The sequence below is a fragment of the Pundamilia nyererei genome, unplaced genomic scaffold (genome assembly GCF_000239375.1).
Source record: "Pundamilia nyererei isolate P.nyererei 1_Seehausen unplaced genomic scaffold, PunNye1.0 scaffold00085, whole genome shotgun sequence".
In the NCBI taxonomy this organism is placed as follows: domain Eukaryota; kingdom Metazoa; phylum Chordata; class Actinopteri; order Cichliformes; family Cichlidae; genus Pundamilia; species Pundamilia nyererei.
Window position 1 is genome coordinate 280,833 of NW_005187486.1, and position 18,415 is coordinate 299,247.

The 18,415-nt window shown below is 41.9% G+C and overlaps 1 protein-coding gene across 5 annotated transcripts in view; it reads right to left on the reverse strand.

Moving 5' to 3' along the window:
• The window catches only part of LOC102192810 (protein Shroom2-like), a 29,553-nt gene that overhangs the window by 7,863 nt on the left and 3,275 nt on the right, over window positions 1-18,415 (reverse strand). Inside the window, exons 2-7 of one of the 5 annotated variants that reach the window (XM_005738639.1) lie at window positions 9,715-9,816; window positions 9,400-9,417; window positions 7,717-7,833; window positions 5,348-7,643; window positions 4,986-5,041; window positions 1,416-2,042 (exon numbers count right to left, since the gene is read on the reverse strand). In XM_005738639.1, the coding sequence (XP_005738696.1) occupies window positions 1,416-2,042; window positions 4,986-5,041; window positions 5,348-7,643; window positions 7,717-7,833; window positions 9,400-9,417; window positions 9,715-9,809 (3,209 nt within the window). In that variant the 5' untranslated portion in view covers window positions 9,810-9,816. Of the gene's footprint in view, window positions 1-1,415; window positions 2,043-4,985; window positions 5,042-5,347; window positions 7,644-7,716; window positions 7,834-9,399; window positions 9,418-9,714; window positions 9,817-14,987; window positions 15,240-18,415 lie in introns of those variants that run through there. The other 4 variants (XM_005738640.1, XM_005738641.1, XM_005738642.1 and 1 more) reach the window with 4 other exon arrangements.

An 18,415-nucleotide genomic window follows, 5' to 3' on the forward strand; every position in this document is an offset into this window, starting at 1 on the left:
GGACAATACCTCTCAACCCCTCCATGACATGCTGGCCAGTCACATGCTCACGCTCAGTACAAGACTGAGATTACTCATAATTCACCACTGAACGACACAGGATCTCTTTAATATTCGGGGCGATCGTGGCTCAAGAGTTGGGAGTTCGCCTTGTAATCGGAAGGTTGCCGGTTCGAGCCCCGGCTTGGACAGTCTCGGTCGTTGTGTCCTTGGGCAAGACACTTCACCCGTTGCCTACTGGTGGTGGTCAGAGGGCCTGGTGGCGCCAGTGTCCGGCAGCCTCGCCTCTGTCAGTGCGCCCCAGGGCAGCTGTGGCTACAATGTAGCTCGCCATCACCAGTGTGTGAATGTGTGTGTGAATGGGTGGATGACTGAATGTAGTGTAAAGCGCTTTGGGGTCCTATGGACTAGAAAAGCACTATACAAATGCAGGCCATTTACCATTCTGGATATTTATAACTGAGCTACTTGTATATATATTAGAGCTATTTCTTATATTTTGTAAACTTTGTAATATATTTATTTATTTAATTTAGTTCAGTCTGTTAATGTTGTTGTCTTGGAGCAACTGTAGCCACATAATTTTCTTTAAGGATTAATAAAGTATTCTGATTGATCGCCTGCAAAGCTAAAAACAAATTACAAAGACAATCTGGAAATATCTATTCAGACGAAGACCAGCTGTAAAAGCAAAATAGCAAAAGGTTTGATCTGCTGAATAATACGCATAATAATTGTTTTTCCCACTATTTTCAGGTTCCTGTTTTAAAAGTGCATCCTCAGTCCTACAATTATTATGGGACATGTAGTTCAATAATTACAGCTCTCAGAGCAGTTTCTGGTATTAATCCTAAGACTGGTCTTTAACAGCATCATTTAAAGAGAACAAATGATGTGGGGGATACAGCCCTTAAACCATTATCAGGGTAATAAACAAAGGTGCAGGTAACTACAACATCATGACACAATTTGCAACAACATGATGACATTTGTCATTACAAGGTAAATTTTCTAGATAAGATGGATGACAACAAATAATATTAAACTTCAACTGATTAAAAGAAGCTGAAACATGAGGGAGAGATTTATATAAAGCGAGTTTCTAACTGGAGGAAGAATCGCTCAGCTGAACTTGAGTGGAAATCAAAGGTCAGAGCTTTCATGTGGCATTGAGAAAATTACAGCCTCCGGTCTGATTCTGTGAGCACTTTTTTGCATCCACAGCTGCTGGCAGAGCGGCTACGTCACCGCTTCGGTCGTTATTTATCTTTTGTTTGTGCGCTGTTGTCGTGTTTTCAATCTCACGTTCCCTCCTGGACTTGTTTACCTAAAGCTGCTCCTCAAAGCCTCTTCCTCTGGGAACAGGGAAGGAGGAACTTTACGTAACAAGGAGGCAGAGAGGTTAAGCTGCTTACCTGAGCAGTGAGTCATTCTGCACAGACGCGGCGGGCGGTCTGTCAGTCAGCCTCAGTGGCGCAAAATGTGGCGAGGGGGACCGTGCTCCATCGGGCCCGGGAAGAGGCAGAGGGGCCGTGCAGGAGGTGGAGGAGGAGAGAGGGGATGAGGAAGGAGAAGGTGAAGCCGGCTGTTCCTTCACTTCATGTCCTTGAGCTGCTTTGCTCTCGTCTGCACAGGACATCTCTCTGAGGCGAGGGGAGCTGGCCGAGGCGGGGCCAGCAGAGGAGACCTGATCAGCAGCGGCAGTGGAGGTGGCAGCATGGTGCTGGGTGTCAGAGGCAGCGCTGGACAGAGGCTGGACTCCAGCCGGGTCTGCCTGGGCGCCAGCGAGGAATTCCTGGGAGGAGGATGTGGTTTCTAGGCCTAAATGGGGCCTGGGTGGCGGCAGGAGGCTCTGGGTTTGTGGCGGCTGGGCTGGGTGCTTGGAACCAGGGCTGGGGCTGAGGCTGCGAGGGCCGGAGGACAGTGTGGTGTGGGCGGGAATGGCAGCGGGATTTGTCCTTTGGTCAGGGAGCCCTGGGGAGGGGCCCTCGACCAGCTGTGGGCTGTTGTCAGGCTCATAACTCCGACTCTCCGACTTCACTCTAGAGGTCAAAATAAAGACAAACCTCATCATAAGCACCTGAGGAATATCAAACATCACGTGGCTTAAAAATACATCAATTCATTTCATCTCCAACACGATGATTCAGACATTTTCAGTTCACATCTCTCAGGAGTGTTAAATATGTGCTGCCTCCTTTTGGTCAGTTCTGGGAAGAAACTGGGCATCAATATGAGGTTTATCAGGATGATTGAACCACATATCTGAGCAAAAAAACAAGTCTGCAACAATATTTAAAAAAATAGTTTAATACAGTTTATTCTCCTATTTTTAGTTGGATAGATAGATAAATGCCTAAAACAGCTCATTTTCTAAATTAATAATCATGAAGGTCTCCCCCCTGTCTTGTTATGAGCAGACACCTCTCCCACATGGTGATATGAGCCTTGAAAGTTTAACCAAAACACACCTTCTGAAGTTTTCTCCACTGAATTATGAGAAAACAAGTAAAAAAGGGGAACAAACGCTTCACAGACATTAAACTGCTGCAGTTGTGCTGATGAAACTATATATGGAGCTATGGAAAAAAACAGATTTTATCTTTAGATTGTGACACTTGGAGTGGGTGTAAAATTGCCTTCACAATTTCATATGGATTTCTCCTGTACTTATGAAAGTATGCAGGAAAACATCATGTCAATTTTGTACGTAAAGGGCTGATCACTGGGAAAGTATTCACAATATTTCTTAATTAAATATTCTAAAGTTCTCAGCTGGTTAAACAATTCATCAGATCTTATATGGAGCAACTTGTGCAAAATTCATCCCTCTTGGGTGAGGTGTTTCTGGCATATCTGACTGGGACGAGACCCTGGGGCAGGTTTACATCAGGTTACATGGATACAAAGTTCAGAAGAACCTGTTCACCTGGTGCATTTGAGTAATATTACTGATGACTTTGAGGTTCACAGGTGTGGTTTGAGTGAGTCTATTACAGTTCACGACACCCGAACCACGAGTGTGAAAACCAAACACAGAGCTTGGATTGCAAGGGAGCTAGTCCACAGTTAGGGGCAGGGAATAATTACAACAACCACTGAAATGTTTCCAGGGCTCCAGCACCAAATCTTAAAGCTTTTATAGGACTCGGACCCTCCCAAACCTGTTCTTCCCGTCTTTCACGTATCAAAAACCAGCATCCTGCAGCTCATCACTGAGCTTAAAAAGAGCTCTGATGCATATGCTGTTAGATTGCAGTGCATGCTTTTTATATTTGCAGATATATTTTCAGGGATTGACAGTTTTAAGGAACATTATTCACATAACAGGCTAAAATATCTAAACATGTTTAGAAGAATATGGTATTATTAGATATCTAACACGTTAATTTTAAAAATGTAGGATGTTTTGTTGCTTTTTCCATTTAATATACACAGTTCGATGGGATAAATAAAAGAGTAAATGTGGAAAAATCCAATACAACAAAAGAAAAAAGTGCATATTGTAACACTAGAAAGAAAGAATTTGAGCATCACTTTGGCATACACCTCTGAGTCAATATTACGCTGAAAGATGAGTTTGAATTTCCCTTTTTTCTTAAAGGTGTTTATATCCCACCTTGCATACCAGGCAGCACATCAACAAAAGGAGTGAATGCGGAGGATTACTGATCATGTATGCAGCAGATAAGTGTTCTTTGTCAGCAGCAGCTTACGGATAAACTGATACCCTCTCCACCCACTGTAAATCCACAGTAGCTTCAGACACGTTTTGTAAATAAGGGTGTAGTTGACGACTGGAGTCTGAGGAGAATCTATTCACCCAAACCTGAGCTTCAATAGCAAAAGATAAAGTTTAAAAAAAAGGTTCTAGTTTGACTGAAAGTGATCACTTCAGCTCAGGAAGCCTGAGAGGAGAAACTGAGAGCAGTTCTTTCTGCACTGAAATGTCACAGACTGGATAAATTCCACATTTATATGAAACTTAACAGATATTTCTTCCTGTCAAATGTCCCACTGCAAAGTAATATGTATTCCTCTAAACACATTATAGGAGTTGGTGAACATAGAAGAAATGTTTAGAAAAGCCTGCAGCCACCCCTTATTCATTTGCATTTGGATTTAAATAAGCCAGGCTTTTTGTAATTTTTAATAGTGGTCTTCTTGTGGTCTGAAGGTCAGTCAAAGTTTTTCTTTGGACATTGGCTTTCAAGAAGCCATTCTCAAAGAAACGAAACAGGGAGAAAAAGCTGAGGTATGCACAATTGCTCAAGAACTGCACTGAAAATCAGTCGGAACAGGTCTAATGGAGTGATGAATCCAAATTGGACATGTTTTGGTCCAAATGTCGTCAGTGTGACACAACAGTGTCTACTCACTATTGTTGGAGAACTTGGCAAAATTGATGAATTATGAACACAGAAAAGTACCATCAGATTTTGATCCACCATGCAATACCATCTGGAAAACATCTGATTAACAACAGCTTTATTTTCAAGCATGTGAATAATCCCAAACACACTGCTAATGCAGTAAAAGCATACGTGGATAGAAAAACACACAGTGGAACACCATCAGTCATGGATCGGCCTCCCCAGAGCCCGGACCTCAGCATTACTGAAGCAGTGTGGCATCATGTTGACAGAGAACAGAACAAAAGGCAGAAACATCCAAAGAAGAGCTTTGAATGTCCTTCAAGAAGCCTGGAGAACTATTCCTGAAGACGACTTAAAGACATGAAAATAATATTTTGTTTTGGCTTAATATACTGCAGTTCACACATGCTTCACTAAATTGCTGTACATAGCTTCCATTTTTCTAGCAAAATATAAAGAAATGAGAGGTGTCTCAAGACCTGCACAGTACTCTAACTGTAGACGCAGTGAATGATTCGTGAATCAAAACCCAGTGCTGTTTTTTGTATATTAGTGGTACATTAGTATATTAATCTGTAAATTAGTAGTCCAATCAAAAATTAATCTTACCTGGTAGCTAAACTGCCCTTTTGGGCCTGAGTGTCTCTCCAAGAAGAAGGAATTTTCTGCAATAAGAAGGTGAAGTTTAGTGTGCCATTCATTGAAAACAGCAGCATCAGTTTGCTCATTTAAATACTTAGTACACTTTAGGGTATTTGTTGTGCATATTTTTACTTCTCAAGAATAGTGTCACAAAGGCTTCTTATAACTGTGACTCCATTTTTCCCTTATCTCAAATAGGACTTTTTAGTTGCCCAAACCTAACCAACAACCAAATATGCTTTACAACTTAAGGTTATCTTCCAACCTACTTTTGTACTTTTTTGTTGTTTGGTGGTCTAGAATATAAAAACCATCCTAATCTTGTTCACCTGTGTATAGAAGTCTGCAGAAGGCGAAGATCTGGATCTCTCATGGATGCAGATGGCCTTCTCTTCTGCACCTGCATCTAAGATATTCTCCGCTGAGTGATACCGCCCTTGCGTCTTGCCTTCCGATGACTTCTTCTGCTTGTTCCATGTGGCCTGATACTCAGCAAATGTTCCGAGCCTCTGCTGCTCTAGTAAGACTTCGTTATGTCCAGGGTTGAGGTGGTTGGGGTCTGTGGATGGAGGAGGCTCAACAGACCCTATAGAAGGTGCTCTCTCTTTGGGTTTGCCCGACTCATCCAGGTCTGTGTTCGAGTTTGCACTCTGACTTGACTTCAGTACAGGCCTGGAAAAGGCTGGTTTCGCCTCAAAGAACTTCCTCCGCTCCCCAAATGAGCCTGCTTGGGATTCTCCTTCCACTCCCACTTTGTCTATTTTGTCAGGCTCTGAAAACGAGTGCGTCCTCTTTGCCAGTTGACATCGCTTACGTCCTCTAGTGCGCCCATTTGAGGTTTTAAGCACAGAGGCCTCTGGTCCCTGGGGTTCTAGGTCTCGTCTCTGGAAGGAAGTGGCCTGGAGGACCCTGGCCTGCGCCTCTTTCAGGTGGTCCTTGTAAGTATTTGAATAGGAAGCAGCAGAAGATGCAGAAGCTTCCATAGATCTCCATTCCTCTGCATCCTCATCCTCTGCATCACAAGTCAGAGTTGCAGCACTGCGGCTCTTTTGCAGCTGGGCTCGCTTCTGCTGGATCTCTTTCCGAAGGGTGGTGGCATAACGGTCACTGCGGCGATTTGCTTTTCCACTGCTAGCAGCCATGGTGTCACTGGTGTCCTGGGTGGACAAGACAGTTGTGGTTGTTGCTGCCAGAGTCTTGTTTTCCAGAGTCAGGGAGTGGAGGAGTGGAGTTTTCAGGGCGGTTATTCGTTGGTCTTCTTGAGGGACCCATGGGTCTTGATGTCTTGGAAGATTAGCCTTGTGATCTTTGACTTGATGTACTGGAAACTGTATTTTCATGTCATTAGTGTGACCTTCACCTCTCTTTGCAGTATCCTCTGGACTACGTCTTTGAACAGAAATTTCAGAGGTCTGGTGGTTGTAGTGAAGTCCATTCCCAAAGTGGGAATAGGTATGGCATTCCTTATTTTCAATATAAGGTATTTGGGACTGAGGCAGTGAGTACTTTGCCTTAGTGTTAGTCTTCAGAGAACTTGGGTACCCTGTTTCATTGCTGTTCACCCAGTGGTGTTTCTCTGTTTCTGTCATCCGGCTTTCAGTTTTGCCCTGCCTAGCCTTGTACTGCGCAGTCTTACTTGCAAGACCATAGTATCTCTTATGCCCTCCACTCTCCAGGTTTGGGTTTGTAGCAGTGCTTACCATGGATGCTGCAGAGTGCGGAATCTGCCTGCGGCTGAAAGCATTTGTGGGCAGATCCTGGAGGCTGCGGTAGTAGCTTCCTACACTTTGAGTCTTGGTGGGAGGAGCCTTTCCAGTCTGCAGGAAGTAGAAGGGACTTTCATCACTGAACTGCCTCTGGTGGGCAGGTGGTTGGGTGTAATGAAACTGTCTGACATCACTGCTGGACAAAGAGAAGTGTTTGTTGGGGTTAAGCTGGTTGTGGTTGTAATCAGCCGGCATGTTTGGATGGAGGAAGTCTTTGGCAGGTATTGGGTTGAAGCTACGTCTGGTTTCTGAGGATTTCTCCTGATGGGATCTGATGCCATTGTGGTGGTTACTTTCTGGCAGTTTTTCAAATGATGTGCCGTGGCTTTTTGCTGGACCTTCAGAGTATGGAAACACCTTTGTAGCTGCAAAACTGTCACTACGCAGGGGAGGAGGTGGCGGAGGAGGAGACTGAGACTTTTTCCTGTCTGGTACCTGCCACACTGGGCCTACGTTGGGTCTCCCTGCAATGGAAACACGAGATGCTGGCTGCTCCTTCCAGCCTCCGTTCCCCAGTGTTGGCTGCAGATATCTGGGCCGCTCATTCTGCTGAGGTCCTTCATTGTGAACACCCTTGAAGAAAATGCTTTCAGTGCTTGTTCCCTTTCTACCAGATGCATTAAGGTCATGAACAGGGGGGCTGGAGCCACTTGAGAAGCAGCTAAACCCAGAGTCCCTCTTGCCTGGTCCCAGTCCACAGATTGGCTCAGCACTGCTGGTGTATTTATTTGGGGAAAGACGACCTGCTGGGTAGGGATGTGAGGGACGCTCAAGTTTCTCCATGTTTTTCACTGAACTGATCTGACTGGTTTGCTGATGCTGAATGTTCTGATCTCCTTGAGTGGACGACTCTTTGGGCCTGGAGGGGATGATAAGAAAAAAATATTGTGATCTGTCTACTAAAGACAAGGTAAACCACCAAAAAAGCTCACCTTGCTTCATGCTTTGGCTGCCAGACTGGGGCTTGGGTAGCCTCTCTCTCAGGAGGCTCCTCCTCTGTCAGCTTCGAGGCATACCAGGAATGAGGACGTGAGCCTGGGTCATTCTTCCTGCAAAGCAGAAGCACAGCAAACAATTTCTCAATACTCTTTCTCAAATTCTTTCATAGAAGACAAGAGTTCACTAAGTTCTACAGGTTAACATTTCTTCATGGGCTTTGCAGGCCACCATCATCCAAATCCTTCCCCCTGATACCACTGTGTATTCAATCGTTTCAGGACAATAGAGTATTTTAAACAGTGTAAATAGTCTTATTACTCCAATCCACAGAAATGCAAGGAAAAACAAACAAAACAACCCATGATCATTAGATAAAATTTATGGCACCATTACACAAATATTTACAAAGAACTGGTAAGAATTATATAGCTACACTGTCCAAAAACACTAAAATTAATAACTGTAGTTGTAGCAGACTTGTGACCTGGCAGCGTTTGCTCTGCACCCACGTTTTAATCATTTTTTGAATGAGTTCCTCTTTCAGTGACACTTTTTGACAGCTAAAACCGTCAGCAGAATCTAATCTCACAGCACCATATATGATTTAGCGGTCGGATGCCTGATAGCGAGTAGTGGGATGTTATTCAATGATGGCTGGCAACCAGTTTTGTTGCTTGTAGTTGCACTCTCTGGAAGTACTAGCATTTTACATCTTAACAGGCGATAGCAAAACCAGGGGAAAATATATATTTCTAGAGAAAATATACTTACATATTGTTTAATATTTGCTATAACTTAACACTGAAGTGACCAAGCTATTGTGTTGACTATAATGACTGAGTGGGGTCTTAATATTTTAATAGCTCTGTTGTCTTTCTCATATCTCTATGAGAGATATTCAAAAATGTAATGTTATTAACTATACTTTTAAATGAAAACTGGCAGCTTGCACATCTGGAAAGCCACCAGCAGTGCTAAAAGGTATCTACAAGTTTTAGAGCAACATATGCCTGACGTCTTTTTCAGGGAAGGCCTTGCATATCAAGGACAAAAGTCCAGAAGTAGGTCTCCTCAATTCCCAGATGTTTGTAGACTTGTTAAAAAAAGAGAGGATGCTACACAGTGGTAAACATGACCCCGTCCTATGTTTGTTGAAACGTGTCGCTGCCATCAGATTCAGTACGAGCTAATATCTTTCCTAAAATACATTTTCTACAATAAAATAAAAAAACCTGCTATGTTTCATTTCTATTGTCCATACTAATTAATAGGAAAAGCTATGAAAAGTAGAAGCAGATTGACAAACACATGATAGGAAACATTTTCATAGTTAACAATATCACAACAACACCTAGAATGACAGGGCACTCAGTGACTTGAAGTTTAATGAATATTTGAATAATTAAAAATCATGATCATTCCTAATATTCAGATATGCTGTTTGTTTAAACTGCAAAGAGCAACTTTTGCAGATGAATTTTTATTTTATTTTTTAGTAACACATTTGTGATCTCGAATAACAACTAATTATTTGTTTGGGGGGGGGGGTGCTCACTGTGTGCCTCAGGCCTGCAAACCCTATTTTAAACATCATCAGTACCTTGATAGGTAAGACTCCACAAAGGTAAATCGACAGCTTCACAGTTTAATTTGGCTCACATCAAACATGCACGTACCCCTTGAAGCGGTTCTTCCTGGAGAGCATGTTGAAAAAGGATCATAGACATTAATTTTTCCACAACATATCAAACCACAAGAAAACCATGCAAGCAAGTCATGTTAATGCACTGTACGTGTAAAATCTGGTAATTCCCACATCACAGAACTGATGACAGACACAAATGTGCAAGTAAACTAAAGATACTTGGACAGCTAGCACCATACACATTAAACTACTACAAAAGAACACAAAGCACAATGATCTGACGCCATGTAGGTCCACCAAGAAACTACCAGTAAACACAGCCAGACACAAGCTAACTGGATGGTACCTCATAGAGCTTCGCAAAATCTTGGTGAGAAAGCTCCTCGCCACATGCACCTCAGTTTCTGATGGCATTGTACTTGGTGACACAACATCTACCATTTTAACCCTGATGGGCAGTGGGCGAAGAAGAGAAGCAGGAAGAAGAAAAGGTGGAGGAAAAGTCAAGCGTTAGAATAAAAGATGTCAATCAAATGTAGTTTTTTACTTATTAATTTCCAGATGCTCTGGTTTTCCCCCACAGGGACACGTCACCTCCTTTCCTTTTTCAGTCTACACGTGACCTTGATTTACAAAATAAGCCTCACTTTCCCCCCCAGAATGATCTGAAATTAGCAGTTGAGCTCATGAAGTCATCTGGAAAGTGTTTACTGAGGTGACAGAGTGAGGCTGCTGAGGACGGTTTTCCCATAAACCTCTAAATGGTTCTGGATAGTTATGCTTAAATCTATTTCCTGTTTTATTTGGTAATCATTGGTTCTCATGGATTCCTTTTATTTCTTCACTGTGACTACCCTGCTCTCATCAGTTTCTAGCCGGCTAATAACTAAGCTCAGCATATAAGGATAATATTAGTTATACAGCAGCTTTTAACCAGAATGTCAGTGACTCTGATCCGGCACACGATTCTTCATAATTCACAGGTTATGTGCAACTTCCACCAACATCTGAACAATACTCTAGGACAGCGGTCCCCAACCCCCGGCCACAGACCAGTACCGGTCCGTGAGTCGTTTGGTACCGGGCTGCGAGAGTTGAGGCTCGGGTGTGAAATTTATGTTTTTCAGGGATTTTATCGTTAACTCGGTTTCCCTGGGTGTTTTCCAGTAGTTGTGTGTCTTATTTTGAAAGAAATATTTACGCGTTACCATAGCGACCAGAGAGAGCATTAAGGGGCAGAGAGGAGGATGTTACTCTCAATGTTGTTGGCAGATTTCAGGAGGACGCTGCTAATAAAGTTACACAATTACACAGTGAATTCATGTTTATTATTATTATATTTACAAAATACCACAGTTTTTGTCTTGGTCGTATCATTTTATTTTGTTGTATTTATCCACAACACCTTAAAGGCCAGTCCGTGAAAATATTGTCTGACATTAAACCGGTCCGTGGCGCAGTAGAGGTTGGGGACCGCTGCTCTAGGACACAGGTGTCAAATATGATGCCTGGAGGCCAGAATTGGCCTGGCAGAGACTCCAATCTTCTACAACTTTGGAAAATGTGAAGGACAGCATAGACGGTATTTTCATAACTTTTACAGAGTGAAACCTGACTCGCAGTCATTCATGCTACACCTGGTGAAAAAAGTTTTTTCTGCTATCTGCTTTAGATATTTGTTTTGTTTTTTTAAATTGGTTCATACCAATTTACACAAAAGGATTAAGAAAATTTGGGGGTTTTTGGGCACTTTTATATTTTTACTTGTCTAGCTCGCAGTTGGCCCCTGCTGGTCCTTAAAATAATGCAAGTTTAAAGCTACAGTTGTCGTTTAATTGCAGTCTTTGTGAGAAACAAGTTGGACCGTGATGTGTGACATTTAACTGAGCCGCCTTGTCATTGTTTTCAAGTGTAAGCTGTTAACTTGTGAGGAACATTTAATCCAGAATGATGTCTAAAGGTCAAGCGAGCAGGTTTACTGGCTCCTGGACTTGATCCGTCTCTTACTGTGAAGGACTTTCAAATTAAAAGACGGATCTGTCAGAGACATATGGTCCCGATGGAGCTTAGCAGCTTAGAAAAATTAGATCTGAGTTGGACACCCCCAAACCTCTCTTTGATACCACTCCTTGATATCAAACTAGCTTTCTTTTTCATCTTAGCTGGTGCTTTAAAACACACACTGCTGTTTATTAGTCCAGGAACGAAATATCTGGACCAGATGAGACTTTTACCTGCCCTGAGCCAAACATTAATCCTGCCAGGCCGCGATGGCGACGCCACATTCTTTCAGCAAAGGAATGCAAGGAGGTATTTTCCCTCGCTTCAAGCGGGACAGCGATACTGGCCGCCTTCCATGATTCGCTGTGATGGAACAAATTTTCAAGCATTATCTAAATATTTATACTTATTATTTTCTCAGAAGTTTAGTAAGTCAAACTTTTTCAGATAATAATGAGATTTTTTTTTCAAATTGTATTTTTTAAAAAAAAATTGTATGTATTTATAAGCATCCAAAGGTTTGATTGATTCAATAAATGTTTTGGTTTTTGGTCTTTGGTGCCCTTTGCTGTGTTGTTTTGTGATCTGGAGGTTCAAAACTCTTTCCTACTACAAATCTGGTAAACTTTATTTATTGTACAGTTTGGTAAAAATGGAGCGTTTGGAGTTTATAAGCAGCTTTCTTAATTTGGGATCTGAGGAGTGCACTATGAAGCCAAATTAATGGGATAGCGAGGTATTTTGTTGCCTGGCTATATTAACATTATAACTTGTTTTAAGTCTTGCTCTCTGTCTTAACTTCACTGGTATCTAATCAACATTCGACACTTTCCCTGTTTGCTTCACATCATTTCCTGAAGATCAGCATCAAACATTTTGGGTCTGGCAACACTAAGTGCGATATTCTCTGCACAAGGTTTCATACTTTCAACCTGAGCTGAGCCTGTAGTGCAGTAAAGTAGAGCCATGGAGCACCGTGATGGGAATGCAGAAAGTCTGCTTTTACACTGTAACAGAACATACATTAGAAAACAGAGGATCAAAACAAATACAGCTGAGATATGAGTGACTAGTGTTGGGCCTGGGTGAATTTATTTTAACATTAGCCTCCCATATTTCTTTACGTTTTTCCACATCTGCACAATCATTTGCTGTTTCTACAGAGTCGATATCTGTATTTAATCACCAACACTGCCTCCCCTCCATGCGACACAAAAAGTGAGAGCTCCAAACAAGCTGCTGCACAAAGAAAATGCAAATGTCCCCTCTTTCTAAAGCGCTGAGGGTCTATTGTCAGGGGGGCGCAGCTGTGCTGTCACAGATATTGCTTCCAGGAAATACGAGCCGCACCGCGTTCATTCAGGAAAAACTGAACCTGAAACTGAAACGTGGCTGACCCAAATGGCTGTGAGAGCGATACAGTCAGCTTCCAGTTGGGCCTATTGCTGAAGCAGAACAGAAGCAGCAGGCTCCCAGTCACTTGCAGTGGATGGCTGATATTAAGCATTTTTGTAAAAGGGTGTAGCTCAGGAGGAACAGCAGGTGTTCTACTGCTCGGGAGGTTGGTGGGACGATCCCTGGCTGCTCCAGTCTGCATGCTAAAGTGTTCTTGGGCAAGATACTGGACTTGAAGTTGCTTCCCATGCATTCATGTTCATCAGAGGGCAAATGCTAAAAAAAATGCTTGCCTTAAATGAGGCATGTTGTGTAAAGTAAAGCTGTAAAGCTCCAAGAGGACAATTAGAATGGAAAAGTAAATACAGTGAGAACCAGCCCGATTACCAAACGATTAATAATAAAATGATTTGGCTCTCCGACCCAGCTACAGTCCAGATGTACCCTGGGATGCAAGCAAGCATTATCGCTTGAACCACGTGAAAAGTAACAAATGATCTTTAGAAGCTACTCGTCTTGATTTCTTAGTGAATATTTGACTACTGTAAATAAAATCTGGATCTGAGAAAAACAGCGAGAGCTTTGTTGGACCGTGTGAAACAGATGGAGGTTACAGTCAAAGGAAGAACTGATAATATTCCCACCTGATTGGTTACTGAGTTAAAGCCAATCCGTGCCAATCATGGAGCAGAATCTTCTAATGTAAATCTTTGGTAAAAAAATAAATAAATAAGAAAATGCAGAGTTTGCGTAGCGTTTGAGTATTGAGGCTACACTATCTGCAAAAGTTAGCAGAAACAGAACAGCTGATGCTTTAAGATAAGATTTTTACAGGGTGCAATAAAGGTGCTACAACAGTTACACAAACAAAGAGTTCAGTCCCTTAGTAACCAGCTGTGACGCTCTGATACTGTCACTTCTATTGCAAATAATAGAGTCCCGACGATAACCACGAGTCCACATTATGACCACATGTTAATCATTAGAGACCGTGCCGTACATATGTCTCGAACCAGCCTTCATTTCTTTATATTTGCTAGGAAAAGCAAGATCCATGAATGCTAGTGTTCCACTGTGTGTTTTTCTATCCGAGCATTGACGCGTGTCTGTGATCATTGTCGTGTTGATTCATAGGTCAGAGTTAAGTGGCTTTACAAACAAAAAATATTCCTATGAAAATGGTCAGGTGTGAGGACTGGACTGAAAATGAGTGAAAAAGCAGCCAATGTCCCAAGAAACACTCCTCAAGGGAACTTTAAAAAAAAAGAAGAAAGTCTGGCTCCTTGGAAGCAAAATATAAAGATAAGATGAGAGGCTCAAGACTTTTGCACAGCACTGTGTAATAGATCGTTAGGAATGAAGTGGGATAGTTCTGAATGAAAGCTTTCCTGTAATAACATGTTGTTAATTAATAAAAAATGACTGAAACAGATTCAGCAATTTATTTCTGATCTCTTCAATTATTAATAACGTGTATCTGCTGTTAACTCTGAACTTTACCATTACCTTTATCCTAGTATGGAGCACGCTTCAGCTGATCTCAGTGCCAGTACTTGTCATCTTCTTTATATTCAGTTGGTATATCTCATAGTTTTAAGTTGCTTCAGTGTGAAAACCATTTCTGCTGCCCCTGCGAGCTGCTTTGCAACCCACTATGGTCATAATTTATACCCTTTCTCTGATTGCTCAAAATTGTCCCCACCACTAATTCAGTGCTAATTCTACTACTCTGCTTACACTTGTAACCCGTATTTGAATCCTCTCTCCAGCACCTTTCAGAGCCGAACGGCATTTCATCGAGTTTCAGTAATAATCTCTGCATCATCACATGATGTTCAGAGGAAGCAGAGGGTTGGTTGCTTAGTTGGAGCCAGGGGAGGACACCGTGTGACGACATCAGGAAGCAAGCGCAGGTATCTCTGTCACTGTTTCCAAAAGTCTGTGTACCCTGGAGGGATTTTATTTGCGTTTTGTTTTTTTTTGCAGGCGGTCAGCTTTCAATGACCTAAAAGAGAGCTTGCATCTGAAAGAAATGCTCAAACTTACAATAAAATCCCCAAGTATCTGTCGAAAAAGGCTTAGAAGGTCAAAAACGTATAAATATCTAAAACACACCTGCTCTAGACAGCAGCAAGTCTTCAGATCTATCTGACACCGTGCAGAAATCAGGACTATTATTTTAACTAAACAATGATATTAATGAAGGACTAAACATTAACTTACCAGCTACATGAAACAAGTTGTTTCATGTGTACGTGTAAGCTGATAGTTTTGGTTCACAGTGCACACTTTCCCTCCATTTCTCCACACCCGCTTCTTTTTAAAAAACACTTGAGGACAAAAAAAGACGCACTTAAACATGAGTACTCCCACCAGCCGATGGAGACGAGCACCCAGAGGAATCTGACAACCCCATGACTCAAGAGCTACTGCCTCCTCCTCCTCCTCCTGCTGCTCCCAGTCTGAACACACACACACAAACAACACTCCTCCTCAGGGGAGGAGATTTCCTTGAGGATTATAAAGTGGGGGATTTGAGAAAATGGAGGGGAGGAGGAGTTATTGTCCTGTCCAGCGTCCTTGCTGTAATCTAGTGTTTGGTCTGGGAGTTGCTGCCTCTGCAGAGAGCCACTGAGGCTGCTGGGAAAGTAAATGAAGACAGAGCAAGCACGATCATGGGAATGTGGGATTAAGCCATTCATGTCATAAAATGTGACACTACCTGGATGATGTGCTTTGAAAACATGCCACTAAATTTTAGCTGAGAGTAAAAACTTCAGAGGGCCAAAATCCGCAGTTCCTCTAGTGGCCACTTGAGGCCGTCTTTAAAAAGGACTCAATCCCTGTAGTATCTGAAGCTAAAATGCCCAACTGGACAGGAGCCAGTGATCATTCAAAAATGTAAACTTCTGGCTCAGAAAAATCAAACACGGTGGTCAAAAAGTCTAGAAATCAGTGGCTCATGTCAACCTCTCAAAAACATTCTTGGTTTTAACCTCTAAAACTAACACATTTTTCTATGAAAGGTTTTTCTCACACAACCCTTGTTTTTTCCCACTGCTGACATCTCCTTCTGTGTCCTTCCCAGGAACTGCTGCACAGACAGGAATGTTTGGCCCAGGTCCACGTCTGTTTTCAGAGATACCAGCAAATGTCAGACTGAGGGGGCAGAGGCTGAGTGACTGCCTCACCCTGAGATAACTCCTCCAAAGAGGGGGAGGAGACGGTGACAGCTCTGCAGCAGTTTAAAAACTGTGTGTGAAGGCATGTTACTGTTCAAATCCCCCACCTTATCACGTTCACTTAAATATGCGGCTGCTCTAAAAATGAGACAAATAAGCTTCTTTACTGTGTTGTAAACATTCACACAAGTCAACAGTTTTGATACGCCAACTTTAAAACACCACAGGAACCACACAAAGGTCTGAGGCTGCTTCGCTATAGCCATACAGTGAGTACATGCTTTTATTCCAAGAGCCAATCTTTCCTCCAATTCTTGCTGTTTTAGGCCAACAAGGCAAAACAGTAAAGATGGGTTTCAGGTTTTTATGGGAGCTTTTGATGAATGCACCATTAATTTAATTTGCTAGGTTGACCAATACTGATGTATGTGTCCAGTTAGTTTAACTTTAAACAATTTCACAGCTAATTCAGACCCAGACAATCTACTATTGTCCAACTTGTGATTTAAAAAGTCAGAAAAGCAGAGCCACGTCTGATCTTTATATTTGATTCACAACATGTGTTATACTGCATTGCATGTAAAACTGGCAAAAGCACATGTGAGCCTTCAATTATAGCAGTGTTTGAACCCACAAATACCAGACATGCATGGATGTTGTTTGGAGGTAAATCCGAGGTGCACATTAGGAAGATCAGCCAGGCTGTTTTGGCAAATCCTAAAACCACAGTTGGAGATAACAGGTATCATGAAGGTGGTTATCAACTTTTTCTGTTAAGCCACACTTTCTACGTCAGGCTCTGTGCACGCTCACATAACAACGGGGATTTCACGTGTCATGTGACTCTTCTTCTGCATAAATGATCCCTATGAGCACCACCTACTCCAATCAGAGACATTATTATGTAAAATGGTGATAAAACTCTATAAAGAACGTAAAAATACAACACTGTTGCAAAGGTAAGATTAATGCTCCAGAAAATCATGAGATTTAGTGCACAGAGTGGTAAAATAAACATTTAAATTCCACTTAATTATTTTATGGGCGAGTGTGCTCTCAGTACTGTTGTTAATTAATTAGTTATAATAAAATTCACCTTGCTCAGAGATTTTATGAAAGGGGAAACTTAGAGATTAAAATCTTTTTTGTAGTAGGATGGAAACACGTTTACTTTTGCTGTAAAGATGGACGTCTCAACTATGGGGACTCTAGCGGCCACTTGAGTCTTGAATCAAGCCCCAAGTGGCCACTAGAGGAACTGCAGTTTCTTCTATTTTCTAAACGTCAGTTTCTGCTTTTTAGCACTGTTTCATAATAATCTTGTCCTCAGGGAATAAAAAGACAGAAGATTTTTTTCACATGTTTTTCCATGATGCATCATACCCAGAAGTGTCAGTATTTGCACAGGGAACCTTCTGCATAGCTTCTTTAAAAAGCTCAACTTTGTAACTGAGACAGCTCAGTACCCAATTTATTTTTGTTTTCCCAACAAGACGAGCAAACTTTTGTATTTGTAATTAATTAGCTGACCCACAGCAGGATACTGACTTATGCAAGAAATGTTTGATTATTTATCACTCATATGACATCACCACTCCCTGTGTCACTCCATTCCTCCCTCACCCTTTCACATGCTGCTGATTCACCATCTTGCTGACACTGGAACCCAAACAAGCGGCCGTCTGCGGGGCTGATCTCGCCCCCGTTGAGCTGTGAACGCTGCCTACACAAAAGAAAGTGCCAGCATCATCACAGCTGGGCTTATCGATGTGTCACTGCCCGCCACGGGAAACAAAGAAATAGCTTTTTAAAAAAAGAACAACAAAGAGGAGAGAAGAGGAATCGAATGCAGTGCCGAGAAAAGTGCAAAAACTTTGTTCAAATACGTGATCACCAAACATCTGGAACATCTTCAATTTTGACTAATTCAGAGTCACAGTCTCAAGTATCTTTACAAAAACCCCAGCAACCTAATTTTAGTCTTAACCTGATCAAATTTAGGCATTAGTAAGTATGAAATCACCTCCTGCTGATCTATCAAATCTCCAGAAAAAAGCAGATCAGATAAACTCTTTACTCTTTACAATGAGCTTTAACAATAAATATACAATTTAATTCTACTACTATATGTCCATGCTACAGCTTTTTTTAAAATATGTTTTCAGGCTGTTGGCAAACTGATATACTTAAAGCAGTGACAAAATGTGATTCAGTATAATAATTAGCCAGTTTTTTGATGGGTCCTGTGCAATGTTGAGGTTCTGCTGTTACTTCTGTTAGGTGATTGCCAGGCTGTGGCACATTATCTAAGTTTTGTGGGTCTAAATGAGATCTTTTTGTTATGCCGTAAAGTCAAAATGTGGCTACAAATGTAGCAGTTTTGTGGGTGGTTGCTAAGCAACGTCATAAAAACTACATAGATGAGAACCTTCAGGGGTTTTAAGATGTACATGCGCGCCAAGTCTGATT